The 20,244-nt window shown below is 48.1% G+C and overlaps 1 protein-coding gene across 2 annotated transcripts in view; it reads left to right on the forward strand.

Annotated features, from left to right (window-relative positions):
* The window catches only part of LOC138527375 (uncharacterized), a 339,830-nt gene that overhangs the window by 161,004 nt on the left and 158,582 nt on the right, over nucleotides 1–20,244 (forward strand). For both annotated transcript variants that reach the window (XM_069638451.1, XM_069638452.1), the window contains exon 4: nucleotides 637–758. In XM_069638451.1, coding sequence (XP_069494552.1) covers nucleotides 637–758 — 122 coding nt within the window. The remainder of the gene's footprint in view (nucleotides 1–636; nucleotides 759–20,244) is intronic.

A 20,244-nucleotide genomic window follows, 5' to 3' on the forward strand; every position in this document is an offset into this window, starting at 1 on the left:
CATAGTCTCATTGGGTTCTGGTTTTCAACACTGGGGTAGCTTATATAATAACCCTAGGATACAGCAAGGTGCTTCCCCACTAGTTACAAATAGGTAATCGCTTGTCGCCGTCCACTGGATCACACACAGTCAACTGTGCAAGGTTACTGTAATGGGGTGTGCGTGACTGTTTCGACAGTCAAAGTTTCGACTGGTGAAAGTTCCGACACAAAAGTGTCAAAAAAGTTTTGATTTTCTTTTCTTTTTTTAATATTTTTATGGGGGTCCCCCCCAAAACCCTGCTTTTTAAAAAAAAAAAACACCTATTTAACTATACCAAATTAAAATAAACACTTCTTTTTTTTAAATAGTAAACTTTTGTTTTCTGCACTTTTGTGTCAAAATTTGTACCTGTTGAAACTAATTTTTCGAAACTTTGACTGGACACCGCAGACACCATTCTCCTGAGAGACCTAGGACCTCTCAGGGGGCACATCATAGAATTACATCCCAGATAATGTGAAATTACTGGAACAGGTTTGCCATGAAAAAGCAAAATGTTGCTATTTCGGATTTCTGTCCCCAGACATTCATGCATGTACAGGTTTCTGATGGAGTTCTCCGGATGCTTCACTGTATTCTCTTTTCACTCTCCAGGTTTCATCTCGCACTCCTTTTCACTGGTGGAGCTGAAGTTTCTCTTCCAGCACGCACTTCCTGATCTGAGCGGCAAGACACTGGTTGATATCGGCTCCCGTCTTGGCGCTGTTCTGTTTGGGGTAATACAACCTGAACTGCTTAGGAAGATGTTACGTTATTTTTGGGATTGCATGCTTGTCAATTAATGTGAAATAGCTAGAACTAGGGACTCAACATTATCGGACAACTCAGCCTCAGTGTTGTCTTCTCTAACATTTTTATAACATTATTTTACACTCGTTCAAGACTGAGTTAACTAATTCTAATTTGCCACGCCAAAAACTGCCGGAAGAAGGCACCCATGTCAGCCTAGAGCAGGGGTCTGTTTTGCAATACAACTCCCTTTATTTTACCATTGACTAGTCTGACTAGGGCTGATGGGAGTTGCAGTCCAAAAACATCTGGAGAGCTAAAGGTTGCAGACCCCTGTCCTAGAGGCTCATAGCATGGAATGTTTTAGTTTTCTCATCTCCTCAAAAAACCACATAGACACACGTCTCACGTATTTTGTTATTCTGCTTTGTTCTGGAAATTGCCAGCTTATTTTTCCTCCCCTGAAATGTATTCATGTACACCCTACCCTCGAGGGTTGTGGGGGCTGCAAAAATAAAATAATAAATAAGAAACACAGTAATGGAAAAATAAGAACAAAAAATATCTTTCGAAGAAAACATTGAAAAAATATAATCTGAACAAGAATAGAGTAGCAAGGAAAAGAGCAACTGGGAGTTGGGATAAGAGGATGCCATTGGGTGAAATGGTTGGGATGACTACTTAAACAGTTTAGAACCGAAGGCCATTGTGAATTATTGATGCAGGATGGACGGTGAAGCTGCTCTGTGATGACCTCCCTCACGCTGGTGAAATGATGATTAAGAATTTAATTCACTGTGAATTACCATTGTGACAAAGTCACATGTCCAAGGCAAGAGCACGCGTCTGAGTAGACTATGCGGCCTGAGGCCTATACCTATACCTTCTACATGAGGAAGTGTACAGTGTATCGCGCATGCTTCCCAGTCCATCCTTAAACTCATGTGTGTCACCTACCCTACTAACCCTAATGACTGTTTGCCAGACGCGAGAAAATGGTCTCATGAACATTCAAAACATAATATTGCCAAGACTTCTGCGTTCTGTGAAGCTGGTAAAACTGAGAAGAAAAGGCGGTTTGCTGAGAGAAGCAAGTATGCCTTTTGCGTTCCCTCGTAGGCCCTGCCTGCTTACAGTTTTGTGGCACCATGGAGATCAGGCAGGCAACCGTTTACCAGTGTGGGAGAGAAGAGAGAGCACAGTGCTGGCAGACAACGGATGTGGCGTAGCTCACAATGCAAATATAAAATGGCGGGGACAGAGGGAAAAGGCTCAGCTAGCTGAGCTGCGACTTGCCACTAACCAATGAACTGCCCATGTGAAATCCTTAGTTCCTTTGCCGATCCTCAGTGTTACAGATTCCCACATACTCTCTCTCAGACCTAGATAGGAATGTTATGTTTTGTATTGTTACTTGTGTCGTTACAGGTCTAGGTCTTGTTCCCCAAGCATATCCCTCTCTCTTACGGTCTCCTACCTCCCTAACCCAAGTCTACCTCTCACCCTCTGGGCATTCGCTGATTGACCCATATGAGAGGGTCAACATCATGACTGTGATGATTCCTGCGGACTCCTCACAGACTCCCAGCCTAGAGTCTCCTCCCTTGTGGCCAGGGTAAAGCAGCCGCTACCTGACCCTGAATGGGGGTAGGGGGTATTAGCCAGGTGGATCACATGGGAGGAGGAAGCAATCAGGGGAATGTGAAGACTCTGTCAGGGAAACCACTACATTCATAATTTCCTGAGGGTCAATGGTTCCCTGGTGCCTGACTATTTAATGGCTTGTTCTTATCGTGCAACTTCCCCTCCCAAACTTCCTTTAAACGTAAAGTGTGAAAACCCTTATGATATACATGGAAGTGGAAATCAAGTAATATTACTTCTATATTATATTTGAATTGTGAAGTTAAGAAACAACTATTAGTTTCCTTAAAACCTTCCCCTCAGTATACAGCTGATAAAACATTAAAGCAGAGTAAAATAAATGAGCCTGAACAAACTAACAACATCGGGGACTGCACGTCCCATAATGCCATAAGTACTTGGACGAGGAAGAGGGGCTCAGAGGTGCAGAGCTATAATATGCAGTCTAGTGGTTGTGATGACCCACACCTGAGCAGGGCTTTGAAATGTTTAAAGCCCCTCCAGGTACAGGCCATCAGAAGGAAGAGAAGGAGAAGCAGGAGTTGTGAGAAGCAGAGGAAGCGGCTGTTTGAATGCAGTGCAGGAGACGAGGCCACAGCTGATGTGAAAGCATGAAGCCGTGGTAAAGCGGTGGCAAAAGTGAAGAATCCTATAAAGGGCCGACAGTGTGCAGCGGCAAGCGGTAAAAAAACTGGCTGCCCGGAGGGAGAGAAACGCTCGCCCCATCTTGCGTGCTGCTCCGGTGTGTGGCGTTCACCGGAGCGTACTTGGAGCGAAAGCAGCTCCATCTGCGGAAGGCGCGATAGAAGGAAACCTGACCATAGCTGTCAAGTAGGTGGGTTTCCCCGCAGAAATCAGGAGAACAGTCAGCTGGTCTGGAGGAGACGTGTGAGCAGACCAGTGAGTTGGCCTTGTTAACGCCTAATGATTTTGAATACCAAACTGATGACAAGAATGAATTTGAATACCGAGTTAATAAATTAAAGTGATTTGGGTGCACTTCTCACTTTAAGAGGGAGAGTGAAGAGAAGCACTGTAATCAACATTGTTCAAGCCAAGAGGGGACAACATTTAACAAACATTGGGCCTCATTATGGTTCTGGCGGTAACCGTGCCGGTGCTAACGGCGGGTTGCCGCCGGACTCGTAAATAATTACTGGTGTCTGACTTCCCAGTGCCACCGTGCTATTCCAAGTACAGTGGCCGGGAAGTCAGGCGCCGGCAATTTTGTTAATTCCCATTCCCATAGTGTCCCTTAGGACTCTATGGGAATGGGAACACTGAAGCACTGGCACCGTTAACAACAGTGCCAGTGCTTCTGTGACGGCTTTGCCTGCTGTGACCGTTGTGCCTTGTAGGGTCAGACCTGTCGGCCACAGCGGCTCTGTCAGGCAAACCTGTAGTTTCCGGACCGGCAAACTTAGAATGAGGCCCATTGTAACCACCATTGTGCAAGCCCGGAGTCAATAGAAAAATTGGTTTGAACAAAGTGACACTGAATATTGTAACCACTAATAACAAAGCCAAAAGGGAACACTATTCAAGCGAGGTGAAGGTGAGGTACATAATGGAAGATTACTATCAGAAGAGATTGTACCAAGTATTGCCTAAGCCAAAAAAGGGCAAGCAAAGGAAAACCAAGTTGAAAGAACAGAATACCTCCTTGTAATGATTATCAAGGGGGAGAGAAATATAATCTGCATTGCCGGGTGCAAGTGAACAAGTGTGAAATAATTTGCCAATGCATAAAACAATTGTTGATGTAACTTTCCCCATTGAGGATTGAAGTGACGGAAGTTTTGGAGCAAGCCTCACCACAAAGTACTGATAATAGTTGTAGGAGTTTTTTCCTGGCCGGCGAGTAGACCATGAAGGGGAAACTTAGTGGTTAGTCCTGGCAGGCGAGTGGACCAGGAAGAAGTTGAAGTACTGCAGTGAGGTAGAAGGCGGTGGCTGAACGAAAGAGTACATCTGATGGTGTGCTTTGTTGAACTGTTGTGAAACTATCCTGACCAAATTGTGTTGTGCATATTGAAGGCAAGCGTCTCCAGCCAGCAAGATCCTCCCCACAATGAGAGACAATAATGGACTCTCCCAGGACGGGAATAAGGCCAAGACAAAGTGCGGGTGAGCGTAAATGGGAGTTTATCAATCAGAATAGGGCATGCAAAGAACTCTGCAAACTCTGAGAGCGCTCTGTCTGACAATAGCAAAGACAGGCGTATATATTTACAAAAAACGTCATAAGAACCTACACACTATAGGGGGCACAAGTTCGTGGGGATTGGGTGGCGACGACTAGCTATAGGTGCTGCTGCAATGTGGTTTGCCGTGGCTGAAGGACGTCATTGGTTACCCTCGTGGGTTGGGCTGGGCCTGGCAGGTCCGCTGGGTTCATCCGGGCGGTGTTGTTGTGCCAACTGTGGCCAGTGTCGGAGATTAATGTCTTTCCTGACTTTCTGCCCTAGGGCCACGCACACTGCAGTCATTCAACCATTTGCAATATTATCTTTTCTGGTAAATCTTCCAATAGGTTATTCTACAGGTTAATGCAACACAGGAGGAATGCACCTGGAGTGGGGTCTGTTGGCGATTCATCAATACATGGTTACCATCGTCCTGTTGACCGGGTATCGTAGGTCGTGGGGTTGGGTCTCGGGGCATGGGACAGGCGGTCCATGTCATCATGTCTTGTTAGGAGCCATTATGGATGTGTTCCTGTAATGTTGCCATAATATTAGGTGTCCTAATTTTACGAGGGGCCATTAACCTAAGGCGAGCCAGTGGGTCATGGAGCCTAAGAAAGGGCGCCTCTGGATCTGTGTTTTCAGGCCGGGGTTTACTGCTGGGTTGTAAATAATTCAGGTGGCAGGCCGTGGCCTTGGGTGCTGCGGGGGGGACTAAAAATCTTTGAAGTGGCTCCAGCCGAGTTGGGGGAGGTGGAGCAGCGCGGCACAGGCCTCTGCTTTTTCGTCTGGCAGGCTTCACTGGGAGGAAGGGGGAATGGCCTTGCATGTGCTCACAAAGGTATTTTCCTCGTGTGTTGCCGACTTTAGGTGGAAGAAGCATAAACATTCAAATAATATACAATACTCATTGAGTCTTTCCAAAGCTCAGGTTTTAACATTGCTAGTGCCATTCATATGGCCAATTCGAGCACGTCACTTGTACACTATGTTTTTAACAACTACAACATTTTGTTATATGCTTATACATGCGCGGTAAGTGAGGTAGTAGTAAGGTTGGTGGAGCACATAGAAACAACTCGCCACTGAGACTGACGGCAGTGGCACATAGTGGGCTTGGACACACACACACATAGGGTGCATTTTCGTGCACCCTTTACGCGAGCCCTCAATATGGGTGCATTTATCTTTGTTTGCACTCTAGCAGCATTAGTTTGGTTATGGCGCGGGACCGTGAGGTGCAATCTTTTCAATAACACACATAACAAAAAAAAAAACGGGACGCTTTTACTATTTGCGCATAACTGCAGAGATGTGGGTGCTTCATTCCTAATGCCATATGAGCACATATTCTGCCATATTTATACATTTTACAGGTTTTTTTAGTCAGAGAGGTTGTGGAGAGAACGCTTCCATCGCAGGTAGTTTTCTCATTAGTATTTGGGAACTTTGCTTTTGTCAAAGGACCATTTTACAGTTCTTTTTCCACCCAGGCCCTGCTGGCCGGGTCATGCTAGGAGCAGTGATACACTGCGGAAGGTGAAATGTTACAGTGTTGGTATCTTACACTAGCTCATGTCCGTCTTGTTCGTGGGAACGGGCTCTCAGCGGATCTGCCAGAGAGCTGTGGCCACAGGGATAATTGAAACTCTCCAAAGGTGGGGGCCGCGCTGCGGTGCGCAGAGCTCAAACCATCTTTATTAGACAAAATGGTTTCCAAGGCCTAGCTAAATTGAGCAGGTTTGGTCAATGTCTTCGGCCAGTGACCCATCCACCACCTGGGCCCTGGTGGTAGGGAGGGGACCCCTGACGAGCCATGGGCCTCACCGGGGGAGAAGATGCAGGGGAGGGGGGTCTTTTGGACCAATCCTCCCCTACATTTCCCCCCTTTCGTTACTTAAGTAACAAATTCTTTAAATCCTCCAATCTCCTGCACTCTTCCTCGTCAATTATTGCGTCATCCCTTGCAGGTGTGCCTTTTATGGGCATCCATGCTCTGCACACCCCTCTCAGGCTCTCACCTCTCCTAGCATATTCATCTGGGGTACAAGTCAGGTATATACATCCGCTCTCCCCTTCCAAGTCCACCCACACCTCCTCGTACCATTCCAGTATACGGGGCTCTTTAATGGTAGTATGCCACAATTTATCTACTATATCCCTGTCGTGGTACCTAGGCACTAGCTGATATCTCGGCGTGTCATCCGTTCCTGTTTGTACCTGTACTTCCTGCATAGCTTGTATTGTACCGCGGGCGTTGCCCATTGTCACCATCATCATTGCACCATTCGGCACTGCGTTAGCACAACATCGAAGACCCACCTGGCACAGGCAAAAAATAAAAAGGAGGAACACTACAGCCGGCATCAAGAGTTTCAGTCATTCCCAGCCACGATGGAACCCAGGAGAAGATATTGTCGAACCACGTGCTTTCTTCTGCTCCACCTTCCATTCTCATTCTTTCTCCTAGGTTATGTACTGCTTCGATCACATGGGACAGGGAGCCGTTGTCTGCGTCTTCGGAAGGTACGAAAGTGCAGCAGGCACTTACGATTTTTCGGCAAACACCTCCGTCCATCGCTGTCAACAAGTCCAGGACATACCTGTTTTGCATGGTCATCAGCCGTAGTGCTCTCAGTTCCACTTTTATTACGTTAAACCCTTCTTCAGTGTCATTTGCCAGCTGGATCAGCTCCCAACGTGTGATTTGGAGCCACTTTGCATTTGCTCGCGCCTGGATACTTGGGATGAGTGAGGCGAAGAATGTTTCTGCAGAGCTGAATAATCGATATCTATCCGGGATCTGTGCCAGCAATTCTGATGATGCCTTTGATATAAAGTTCGATGATCGTTTGTTTCGGGACAGCACCCCTTCCTTGTTCCCGGAAGACAGGACATATACTTGTGGCTCTGCAGTTGGCTGGGCCGCACTCTGTTGGGTGTTTCCTCGCGTCTTCTTGCGCCCATCAATGTGGCTTTCCGGGATTACCATTAGTGCGGAGTGTATGGTGGCCAATGAGCAGCTGCCACCCCACGATTGTGGGAGGTGTAGGTATGCCTGGTTTCCACATACCCAATAGGTGTCCATTAGGGCCGCTGTCCCTTTTCTCAGATCTGGGATGGTGAGGGTCTTGTTACAGTTCTTGTTTGCCCCCATGGAGTTTTTCCCGTCTCCCTTAAAACACAGTTCATAGTTTTCCTTCTGCAGCTTGAAAGGTTTTTCAATGGCCGTTACCCAAGTCAGTTTTGAGATGTGTTCCTTCCATACTGGTGTGCATGTTTCTTCTATCCATTGCAGTTTCTCTGGTGCCACACCCCTCAGTGCTTCAGCCTTGCACATTATTTCTTCGTCCTTCCACTTGTTGTCTGAAAAAAGTGTCCCTTGTATTATAAAAAATGGCTCTTCCAAACATACCACTCCTACTGTCTTTGGATAACAGGTTTTCTCGTTCTGCAGCATTCTAAAAGTTACTTCATGTGCCTGGAAGGTGTTCTTAATTCTGCACAACGTGAGATGAAGGAGACACTGGGCATCGACAATAGGCAACTCTTTGGGTAACAATACTTTGGGTGTACCTGAAGCATGGGGAATGAGGGAGCAGACATAACAGCTCTCATTTGTTGTTTGCTTAGCCATTGCACTCATGTCCGCATACCATTTATTTGTCTGGTGGGGGTGTCGTGGGTCTTCCATTTTGTCTAGTCCTAACCCATAATACTCGTCATACTTCCTCCTCTCCGCCTCCCTTTTCCGTCTGTTATTTCTTCTTCTAAGGGATTTCCCAGTTTCATGGGCGATGGACAATGTGGGCCCCCCTTTCTCCTTCTCGCCCCCCTTTGCGCAATCATCATACAATATTTCATATCTCGCTGTCATTTCTTCATTTTCTTCCTTTATGCTATCTAGCAGTGTGTTTTTGGTTATGGGAGCGGGTCGGCTGGTGGGGGTGTTATATAGCCAGGATATAGCAGAGGGGTTGCGATCATTTAGACTGCGGGCTTTGTAATTGGATACTTTTGGCGGGGAAATTGTGCTGTTTTGCATTTTTCCCTGCAGACCTTCATTTTTCGAGATAGCAACATTGGATGGTGTTGTGTAATATCCCCATACCAGTTTAGTTCCATCCCATACCAAAAAATCACCTTCTTTAGTATTTACAACTGCTGTTTCATTTGTCACATTAGTCCCATTACTCCCTCCCCCCTCGTTCATCTCCATAGAGATGAACGCTATGAACCAATACGTAACCAGGCCAAACATAATTGTAAAAAATAATGTAATGCATACAGACAATCCACACTCATACGAATATCTACATCTCTCAGCTAAAAAGTCTCTATATCTAATAAATCTATCCGTTGCGGGCTGCCCGTTAGTTGCCATGGTAGCTCCTGTTTGAGATATAAATGTGCATTAAGTGCATGCATGTAAACATTTTGTTGGCACTACCAGTGCCAAGATATCATGGAAGGGTAGTGGAATTGGGTAGGGGAGTGGGGTTGGGATGCACAGAGAAGGGAGCAGACACTATACATTTTCATAACATTATTATTTACACATAAATCCCTTTTTTTTAAATTTTTTTTTTTTAAATCCTTTAATCTTTATAGTTAACCTCAAATATAATGGTTCTCGTTAACAATTTTATCAGTCAGGTACATTTCGTCCACACACATGTTCACATTCACTCATTATTTTCATTAGTATTGTTTGCTGTTGTCTGTGCCCCCTCATCCACCTCTTCCTGCACACTATTATATGCCTTTCGCACATCCGTCATATGTACCCAATATTTGAGTCCCCTTACTTTTACAGCCGTAGGCGTACAAAATACCACTTCATATGGTCTGTGAAATTGTGGCGCATTCCACCGGAGCACAAAGCTTCGGACATAAATGAACTCTCCCGGCATCAGCTGTACCGGTGTTTCATGTTCCGTAAGGCACTCTGTAGTGTTCCCTTCTTCCCTTGTGAATGGTGGTGAGAGCTGCTTTGATATTGCGCGTGCTGCCCTAGTTAGCTTTTTCAAGTATTCTGTGAACTCATCTCCCAATATTGCGGCGCTTCTCTGTGCGTCTGAGTGTTGGTGCAGTGGGGAGTGTGCTGTGTGCATTCGCCTCCCCGTCACGATTTCGTGCGGGGACAAATGGTGATCCTTGCTTGGCTGATTTCTCAGCTCAAACAGCGCAAGGGGCAAACAGTAAATCCAGTTCTTCTTTAATGAGAAGCACAATTTCGACAATCTCCCTTTTAACAGTCCGTTCATCTTTTCTACCACGCCATTACTTTGAGGATGATAAATCGAGCACAATTTATGTTTTATTCCCAATAATGTCGTCACTTCTTTGAAGAGTTCGTTCACGAAGTGAGTGCCGTTGTCTGAGCGAATTACGTCACAAATTCCCCAGCGCAGAAATACTTCCCTTACTAGGAACTTTGCAGCGCTTTTAGCATCAGGTCGTGCACATGGGCCTGCTTCCACCCATCTCGAAAATGGGCATACAACCACAATCATGTAGCGTGCCCCATTACACCTTTCCCCCATGTCGGCATAGTCAATGTGTAGTTCTCCGAATGGCCCTATCGGTTTTGGAATTGTTCCCCTAGTGTACGTAATGTCATCCCAGAGTTGTATATCTGGCACGTTGTGCACTCCATTGTCAATCTTGATATGTGCTCCTGGAGACAGGGCACAAACCACTCTTCTTGTATCCCTGCTGCAATGTGTTGTTTTGTGTTGTGTGCTGGAAAGTGTAATTGCTGGAAAGCTATTTCTAATAGTTTGACCGGCATTACTACCTTCCCTGAGTTGTTCTGCCGCCATAACAAGTCTGTTGATGATTGGCTGCACCCTCGTTTTTCCCACATCATTTTTTCATCACCACTTGCTCCTTCCTGCAGCTCTAGTATTTGTGATAGGGGCATCGCATTGTATCCTTCTGGGAGCTCTTCGTTTGTCTTGTGCTGTAGCATGTACTCACCTGTTTCATGTTTCTCAAAGTATGAGGCTTCCTTGGCAGCAGTGTCCGCTGCCGCGTTCCCCAAAGACACAACGTCTGTGTTGGACGTATGTGCTTGGCACCTCACTATTGCTACCACTGTTGGACCTTTTAGGGCCTCAATTAATTCCTTCAGCAACTCTGCATGTTGCACTGGTGTCCCATCTGCTCTCCGAAACCCCCTCCGCCCCCATCTTGCTAGACCTCCATGTACTGTTGTCGTCATGTATGCTGAATCTGTGTATATTGTTACTGCACAACCTTAAGCCGCATGTAATGCTTCTATTAGGGCCATGAGTTCTGCTGCTTGTGCTGAGAAATGTGATGGGAGGCGGTACTGCACTAGTGTCTCATATTCACCTTCTTCTAATCTCACCCCTGCCAATCCCACATGTTTCTCTCCCGTGTCCATGTCAATCGATGCTGACCCGTCTACAAAGTACACCTCCCCCTTGCTCAGGGCATTCTCGCACACCACTGTGTCCTCCCCTCTTTCCCCTGTGTAAGTCGCACAATCGTGTTCCTGCATGTCCTCCAGTGTGCATGCTTCTGTAATGAATGTTGCCGGATTCACTGTCCTGCATCGTACCACATGGATATTGGCGCTGGACAATATTATTTCATAGGCAGTTGCTCGCTGTGTGGTCAGTGTACTTTTTGATCTCTCAAGTATTGCAAATAATGAATGCTCCACAAACAATGTGACAGGGCATCCCATTACTATTGTGGCGCTTTTCTCAATTGCGAACGCGGCGGGAGCGAGTGATTGCTCACACGCGAAATGTCCTTGCATCACCGCATCCAATGTGCCATTATAGTAAGCCAACGGTTTGTGTCCTAGGGAAGTCTTTTGTGTCAGTACAGCTGTCATGAGTGTCCCCTTGCAATGTGAAAACAGGTAAAATTTGCGTTCATAATCAGGATTGGCGAGTACTGGAGCACTCGAAATCAACTCTTTTAGTGACTTGAATGAGTCACTCATCTTGTCTGACAATTCTATCATCCTGTTTTCTTGTTGTGCCTCCTTGAGTGCTTGCAGTATTGGTCTGGTGTAGGCTGCATAATCTAATATCCATGCTCTACAATAGTTACACATTCCCAAGAATTTCTGCATCTTCTTCACTGTTGTGGGTTCTCTTACTGATCTTATTGCTTCTACCCTATCAGGGATTATTCTTTTTCCGTCTTTTGATATCAGCTGTCCCAAGTACAGGACCTCTTTCTGACAGTATTGTAGCTTTTCCTTGTCCACTTTGTACCCCTTATTTGCCAGCAGCGACAGGAGTGTTACTGAGTCTTTCCTGCATGTTTCTTCATTCTGTGCGCAAACGAGCAAATCGTCTACGTACTGAATGATTGTGCTTTCAACTGATAAATTACCCAAGTCTTCGTGTAGTATGCGGTTGAATATGCTTGGGCTCTCACAGTATCCCTGTGGTAATCTACAATGTTCGTATCTTTTTCCCCCTAATGTAAATGCTGTCAGGTATCTGCTTTCTTCTGCCAAGGGGATGGAGAAGAATGCGTTTTTCAAATCGACCACTGTGAAATGTGATGCCGTTTTTGGGATACTGCATAATATTGACGCAGGGTTCGGGACCAAAGGGAACTCTTTCTGTATGACGTCATTTAGGGGGCGTAAATCCTGGATCATCCTCCAAGCCCCTCCCTTTGCTTTTTTGATCGGGTAGATACATGTGTTACATGGGGAGTTTGAAGGCACTATTATCCCCTGTGCTAGCAATGCAGTTATTGTCTCTTTTATCCCTTCCTCAGCTTCGCGGGACAATGGATAATGCTTCACTCGGGGTAGAATTGCCCCTTGTTTGAGCTTTATTACCACTGGTGTCACTCCATGCAACAACCCCACATCATGGGGGCCTGTTGTCCACAAATTGTTTGGCACCAGTCGCATGTCATCATCAAAAAATGACGGTGGTGTTTCCACCACTGCCACCAACTGGACGGGAATTTGTCTAGCTTGAATCAAAATGTCACAGGGCATTGCTATTTCCATTATTATTTTGCCATCACTTTCTGAATCAGAAAAGAGATCCTCATCAGACAAATCTCGCAGTGCAATGTTGGCATTGATGCACAGTACTGTGCGCCATTCACACCCATCTATGTCCATCCCAATCACAGCGATCCTTTTCGCTGATGCCTGTACAGCATGCAAGTCTAATGATACCACTGATCCTGGTGCTATGTCTGGGCGCACTATTGGGCGGAAGACGAATTCCGCGGGTATTCTCCATTCCAGCTTTTTTAGCTCAGGCACTACTCGGGCCACTGTTTTTAAACCTTCAATGAACATTCTTTCGTCCACTGGCAGGCCACGTATTTCCAGAGCAGTTGTTTGAGCCTGTACTGCCATCATTACACGTAATGGGCATATTCCTGGTGTTGAACACACTATTCCTCTTTCTGTGAATGATATTGTCATGTTAAGCTTGCTAAGAAGGTCCCTCCCTAGCAAGTTTATTGGCGATTGTTCGTAATACAGTAAGGGTGTTTTTACAGTTTTACCCCCCACTGTCACATCCAAAGCTTCTGTATAAGGAACTTCAATTACAGCCCCAGAGAACCTCTGCGTCTCTAACTTCCGGTTAGATAACGGAAACCGGCCCTCCCTAATGCATGATTTCTCCGCTCCCGAATCCACCATGAATATGAACTGCTTGTCTCCTATCTGCGCCCCTACCAATGGTTCCTCTGCTGCATCGTAGGTGGTAGATAGGACAGGACACGCAAGTGTTCTCTGTGGGCTGTCCTATGCGGGGTGTCTCATTACCCCTCCTTGGTTGAACACACTCCCTGAGACTACTGATACACCACTATAGGGGGCTGGTGCTGGGGCTCCATTTGCTGTTGTCACGAAAGGGTTGCCTGGGGTGTAGTGCATAGTGTCATTGTTCTGTGGGTGATTCTGTGTTCTGTATTGGTGTCCCTGCCGTTGCTCAGGGTACCCCTGCCCTGGGTCCCTTTGTTGTTGTCCCATTGGGAGACCATATGGGCTTCCTGGGTGAGGATGGCCATAGTGTTCTACCTCTGGAAACCCAATTGTTTGGTCTACTCCTGCACTCTCTGGAAAAGTTCCCCCACCTCCCGCAGTTCCAACAACTTCCTTGCGCACCTCTGGGACCCTGCCATCAGTTTCCTCCCATTCCCCCGTACCCTTGTCCACCCCCTCTTCGACCCCTGTACCCACCTCGTCCCCCTCGAGGGGCCCATTCTTGCCACTGCGGACCTCCACTCTGCTCCTGCTCGTTCCACTGCCGCTGCCCTGCTCCTGCCCAATTCGTTGCCATCCTCCCTTGTATTGCTACCAGCCCCTCCTCCTCCTCATCTCCCTCCCTGCTGTGTGGGAGCGCGGCTACTGCTGCGGCAACCTTCACCAGCTTTGTTTGTACTAGTTTCGCTTCGTCTGCCAATCTTCTCTGCGCCACCTCCTTTTCCCTTTCTTTTATTCGTTTGCAGTGGTGAACTATTATGCTCTGAATTTCGGGCCAACCTTTTGCTTCAATACCTGCTATTTCGTCAAGTGCTTTTTGCACCTCTTTTGGGAGCCCCCTCTTTATTATGAAGTAGAATAATGATGTTGATTGATACCAGGGCGTGCCCGTTTCTGCTCTCCACATCTCTTGGACCCGAAAAATGTAATCCATAGCATCTTCCCCGTCATTCATTGTACATTGCATTACTGACTGCAAATCTGGGGTATCTGCAAACGTTTCCCGTAAGGCGTCCCACACCCTGGCACGTACTGTGTTGAAAGAGGCGCCATCATGACGATCGCAGTCTAACGTTACTCCCGGGAAGCCAGCTTTTACCCATACTCTGTCAGCCTGATCCCCAACTGCTGATACTAACAAACTCCTCACGTCGCCTATTGCTAGAGGTACCCCGGCTGTATGTTTCTCAAAAGCATATATCCACTTGCTCGCCCCTCCTGATAGCGGGGGCAATAACTTTAGTAAATTGGCCTTATCCATCTGAGCCCAGGGTATGTAATTCGGCCTCCCTCCTCCGCTGTGTATTAGTGGGAGCTGCAACTTTCCCTTCGTCGTTGTATCTGTACTCACCTTCATTCCTCATTTTCCTAACGATGCCATTTTTCCCAACCTGTTCCTTAGCTGCCCTGTCCACACATCATCCATTGTTTTCATTGAGCATGCGCCATCCAACCCTTCGCTTCCCCCTCCCATTGCCATACTTAGCCTTTCACTTTCTTCTAAATCATCCCCTATATCACATAGTAGCTCCTCTCTGCCCCCTGTGGGCCTCTCTTCGTTATCAGTACATCCCTCTCTTTCCTCTAGTTCAATTATTCGTGTTGGTTCTTCCTGTATCCTAAACAGTATCTCTCCTTTTTTCCACCCTTCTTCAAATGTTCTACTCTCGCTCTGCACTCTGGATGCAGGTTCTGATCTAGCTGTATTGAGTGCAGTCCGCTCACATATGCTTTTTATTCTCGAGAGCTCATCTTTGGCTATAGAGAGCCTTGATTCTAAATCTCCTGTTAATTTTTCTATGTCCACCCTTGGTGTGCTCACCTGTTCTCGCTCCCTATGGCTCTCATATGGCGGGGGTGCTGTTGGCCCTTGGGTGGTGATAGTTGTCGGTGGGGGCACATAAGTTGGGTCACTGTATCCCTCTGCGGGCACTGGCTTGTTTAGTATTGGGTACAACCTAGTTACCTCTATCGGTGGCTCCTCTTCTGGCACTACCTTAACATCCTTTTGTATCATTAGTGGATTGTCAGTGGTAGATGGTAGATCAGGATCTAATTCCCTTGCCTTAGGCGGGGGTATCTCTTCAAACAGTCTCCATAGGTCTAATATCTCTCTCCTATTATGCAACTGCTTCCCCTTGTATTTCAAACAAATGCATGTGGCTACCATATCTAGGACACTCTTGTCAAATGAACCCCCTTCGGGCCATATCTGAGGTAATACCTCCCCCTTCAACTCTGTGATCCACTGATCATGATATTTCTTAATCCTTTCCGCGTACCCGGGTAGGTTCTTACAAATATGTGATAAGGGTGTTTCTGCCCCCATACTTCGTGCTCACCTGACACTTATGTATCTCTATATATCTCGATATCTCAATATAAACGTATCACCATGTGAGTTCGCGTATTTATGTCTTACTGAATCGTGGGGACCTGCGTATTCTCTCTCCACCTGCACACCATAAGAATGGCTGCGCACAGCCTCTATCCTATCCTCTTTGGGGGCACGTACAAGAGCAAACCATCAGTAATTTCGACAATGTTACCCAACAAATCAAAAAAGTAAACACTCACTTCACCACATTACTCTCTTCTTTGTGATATTTCTTCTGGTCACACTTACCATGACCATACCATAATTATGCATTTCTGACCACTTTTACACACTCATTATAACAAATATGTTCTGACACATACGATGCTTACACATCCATAGGCAGCACTCTATTCACAGCTCAGTTTGTCCTCCCTTTCCTCCCTTGCCAGCTGTCCCTGTCCGTCTTACTCTGATATATATTTGTTTCCTAATTTTTTTTTGAAACTTTGGTTTTATTAGTAGTTTTTAGAAGGAAAAAACAAACGGCAACGCTGGGAGCGTTGTAATCATCACTTTTAACATTGTCATAAGACCCCCAGGTTCCCTCCCCCCCTCCCCCCCACCCCAACTCCTCCCCTCCCCCCAGATCATAGTCACTTCAAAAGTCGGACAGCTGGAGCCGTCATCGTAGCTCGTTGTACGTTGCCACAGAGGTATGCTATACTCTCACGTCCAAATTGGCTGGATGAGATCCGCTGTCTCCCGGGTCCTGGGCTACTCCTACATCCTTGATTGATGCATTCCAAACCTACCCCCCGCCAACTCGCCAGAGTGTTCTCATGTTGTCAGTGGGGGTCCCAACCCCATGCCCCATAGACCCCATACCAGTTAACCTGAAAGGAGCCCAGTTCATTATTTACCATGGCCGTCAATTTGTCCATTAAGAACATGTTTTTGAGTTTCTTAAGCCAATCTCCTTTGGATGGGGTCTCTGGGCTCTTCCACCTTTGTGCAAGGGCCACTCTACCCGCTCGTAACATCGTCTCCCACATTCTTGGGTACCTATACAGTTCAGTGTCCTCCGGGGGGAGGCCCAGCAACATTGTTAGGGGGTTGAGTGGGATTAGTTCCTCGGTGACCTCGGCCATCCACCCCCGTACCTTCTCCCAGAACTCCTGCACCTTGGGGCAGGACCACCACATATGCCCCCTCGACCCCACTTGGCCACAGCCCCTTGGACACCTGGGGGACACTCCCGAAAACATCTTGGACAGTTTCAACGGGTCCCTGTGCCAGCCCTGTAAGATCTTGAAGTTGTGCTCCATGTCCGATGTAAATAGGTTCCCATGGAATGCTATCTTAAAGACTTTGGACCACGCCTCCTCTGTAAGTGGTTCTCCCGCCAGGTCGTCCCAAAACCCTCGAAACCCTCTTCTCCCCTCCAAGTTAACGGTGTTCAGTATTCGGTACATTTTGGAGACCGCCCCCTTCCTTGATGTGGCCGTGTCCAGAAATTTTTCGAAGGGGGTCAGCTGTCTCCGTAGGTTCTGGCCCCATGATTGGTCGCAAAGGATGCCTTTCAGGCGCAGATATTCAAAGATTGAGAGGGACTCCCGCCCCAGTGCGTCTCGCAGGGCCTCGTATTCGAGGAACTCGCCCTCTTTGAACAGTTGTCCCGCCCATTCCAGACCCCCGTCCGACCAGGACTGGGCACTCCTGAAACCCCTGCTACCTAGTTTGAGCGGGTGGCCCCAAAGCGAAGACATTGGAGAGGGCCATGTCGTGAGGTATGAGGTTGTGGGTCCCTCTTTCCAGATTGTCCAAAGTATTCCCAGGGTTGGGTGGGCTTTCAGTTTGCTAGGGATGAGTCTGCGCGGCAGCCACAGGAGGTCGCGCACTTTCAGAGGGTGGGCATCTATATCCTCAAGGTATGACCAGTAGGTGCCCATCCCCTCCTTCATGTGCTCCAGCAAGACCCGCAGCTGGGCGGCCCGGTAGTAAAGGAGAAAGTCCGGTAGTCCGAACCCGCCCTCCTCTCTGGGTAGTGTTAGGGTGGCCTTTCCTATCCTCGGGGCCCGCCCTTGCCATATAAACTCGCGGATTGCTTTTTGTAGATCGCGGAGCAACTGGGTGGGGACCTCCGTTGGGAGCGCGGTGAATAAATATAGTAATCTCGGCAGAACGTTCATCTTTATCGCTGTCATGCGCCAATACCAGGACAGAATCATACCATCCCATCTCCTCAGATCTGACGTAACCCCCGCCAAGGTAGGCCCATAGTTCACCGGGGCCAGTCTCGAGAGATCTCTAGTCAGGGTTACCCCCAAGTACCTGATGGAATCCTTCCCCACCGCAATCCCCGCACACCTGTCCCGGGGGTCCAATCTCGGGTCCTGGACCCTCATGGGTAGGAGCTTTGATTTTGCTGCATTTATTTTTAGTCCCGAGAACTGCCCGAAGGCTGTCATCAGACGCAATAGGGGGGGGGGAGCGAGGAGCTGGGCTCCACCAAGTACGCTAGGATGTCGTCAGCAAACAGGGAGAGCTTGAACTCTACTTCTCCCCTTTTGATCCCTTTGATGTCGGGGTGGGCCCGGACCGCTATGGCCAGAGGTTCCATCGTCAGGACGTATATTAACGGAGAGAGTGGGCACCCCTGTCGTGTTCCCCTCGTGAGGGGGAATGAGTCGGTGAGTTCCCCGTTCACCTGCACTCTCGCTGTTGGGGCTCCATAGAGGGCGGAAACCCAGGTCCTGACGTGAGGCCCGAAGCCCATTCGACGGAGGAGGAGTTGCATGTACCTCCACTCGACCCTGTCGAATGCCTTCTCGGAGTCCAAGGAAAGCAAACTAGCCTCTAGGTCTGATTCCTGGGCATAGTGGATTAGGTCAATAGTCTTCCTGATATTATCTGAGCCCTGCCTGCCCTTCACGAACCCCACTTGATCCCCGTGTACTAATTTGGGCATTATCCCCTCTAACCGTTTACCCATCACCTTGGCTAAGATCTTAACATCTATATTTAAGAGGGAGATCGGGCGGTAGGAGGAGCAGTCAGTGGGGTCCTTTCCTTCCTTGGGCAGTACCACTATGATGGCTCTCATCATCGTTTCCGGCAGGGTGCCCCCCTCCAGTACTGCATTGAACACCCTCGCCAGGTGTGTGGCCAAAATGGACCGGAACCTCTTATAGAAGAGTACTGAGAACCCATCTTCCCCCGGGGACGTTCCCGCCTTCATCCCACCGATTGCATTCTCCACCTCCTCCTCTGTGACCCCTCCCTCTAGACCTTCTGCCATTTCGCCTGTCAGGGACGGGATCTGGATGGAGTCCAGAAACTCCTCAATCTGAGTGTCTTCCCCGGCATATTCTGACGAATATAGTTGTTCATAGTAGCGTCGGAAGGCCGCTCCTATGACTGGGGTGCTATGGTCTAGTGAGCCCTGTTCGTTTCTGATCGCCCTCACCATTCTGCTTCTCTGGACCTCTCTGAGTTTCCAGGCCAGGATTTTATCGGCTCTATCCCCCTTCTCATAGTATTTTTGTTTCACTAGCTGGAGGTTGCGCTCAGTTTTATGCAACAAGAGATCTTTCAATTGAAGTTTGTAATTTTCTAAGGCAGTGATCTGTTCCATAGCCAAGGGTGCCTCCGGGGGGCCTCCCGGCTGGAGCTGTGCGATCTTTTCCCTAAGGGATTTTTCTTGGGCCTCCCTTTCCCTTTTTTTCTGAGCCCCCATTCTTATAAGAACCCCGCGTAAGGTCGCCTTGAAGGCGTCCCACAGCACGTGCGCACCCACCTCGCCATTGTCGTTCAGCTTGAAGTATTCCATAATGGCGTCCTGCACTTCCTGCGCCAGGACGTCGTCCTTCAGCAGGGAGTCGTTGCACTTCCATCGCCCTTTTCTGCCACCTCGCCATTCCCCTATAATGGTGGTACGGACCAGGTCATGGTCGGACCAGGGGACCGGGTCAACCTCATAGCCAGAGACATATGGGCGCAGGGACTCGTCTACCAGGATGTAGTCTATTCGGGAGTATGATGTGTGGATTGCAGAATAGTACGTGAAGGAGGGGTGTTCTGCCCTAGGGGTCGGGATGGTGTCCACTAGGCCCAGCTCCGTGTTCACCCTTTGGAAGGAGCGGGCCATCATTTCGTCTGCAGCCCTGGTGGGTTGGGATTCCAAGCGTTTCCTATCAACTTTCGGGTCCAGGACCATGTTAAAGTCCCCCCCCACCACCATTAGCCCGCGTACGAATAATTTCAATCTGTCCTTCACTCCCTCCCAAAATTGCGCCTGGCCTTCATTGGGGCTGTACACAACTGCAAGTGTTAAAGGGGAGCCCCGCAGGGAGCCCCTCGTCAGCAGGAATCGTCCCTCTGGGTCTTTCAGTGAGGCTTCTACTTCAAAGCCAATGTCCCTCGCTAGCACTATGGCCACCCCCCTTTTCTTGGTCTTGTGGGAGGCGCTGAGGACTTCCCCAATCCCCCTCCCCGTAGCTTTGGTTCTTTCCCCTTCGCCCAGTGCGTCTCCTGAAGGAAAAGCACGTCTAGTTTAGCCCTCCTGAATTCCCTGCAGACCAGGGATCTTT

The sequence above is a fragment of the Ambystoma mexicanum genome, chromosome 14, assembly GCF_040938575.1.
Source record: "Ambystoma mexicanum isolate Mex_15411 chromosome 14, UKY_AmexF1_1, whole genome shotgun sequence".
In the NCBI taxonomy this organism is placed as follows: Eukaryota; Metazoa; Chordata; class Amphibia; order Caudata; family Ambystomatidae; genus Ambystoma; species Ambystoma mexicanum.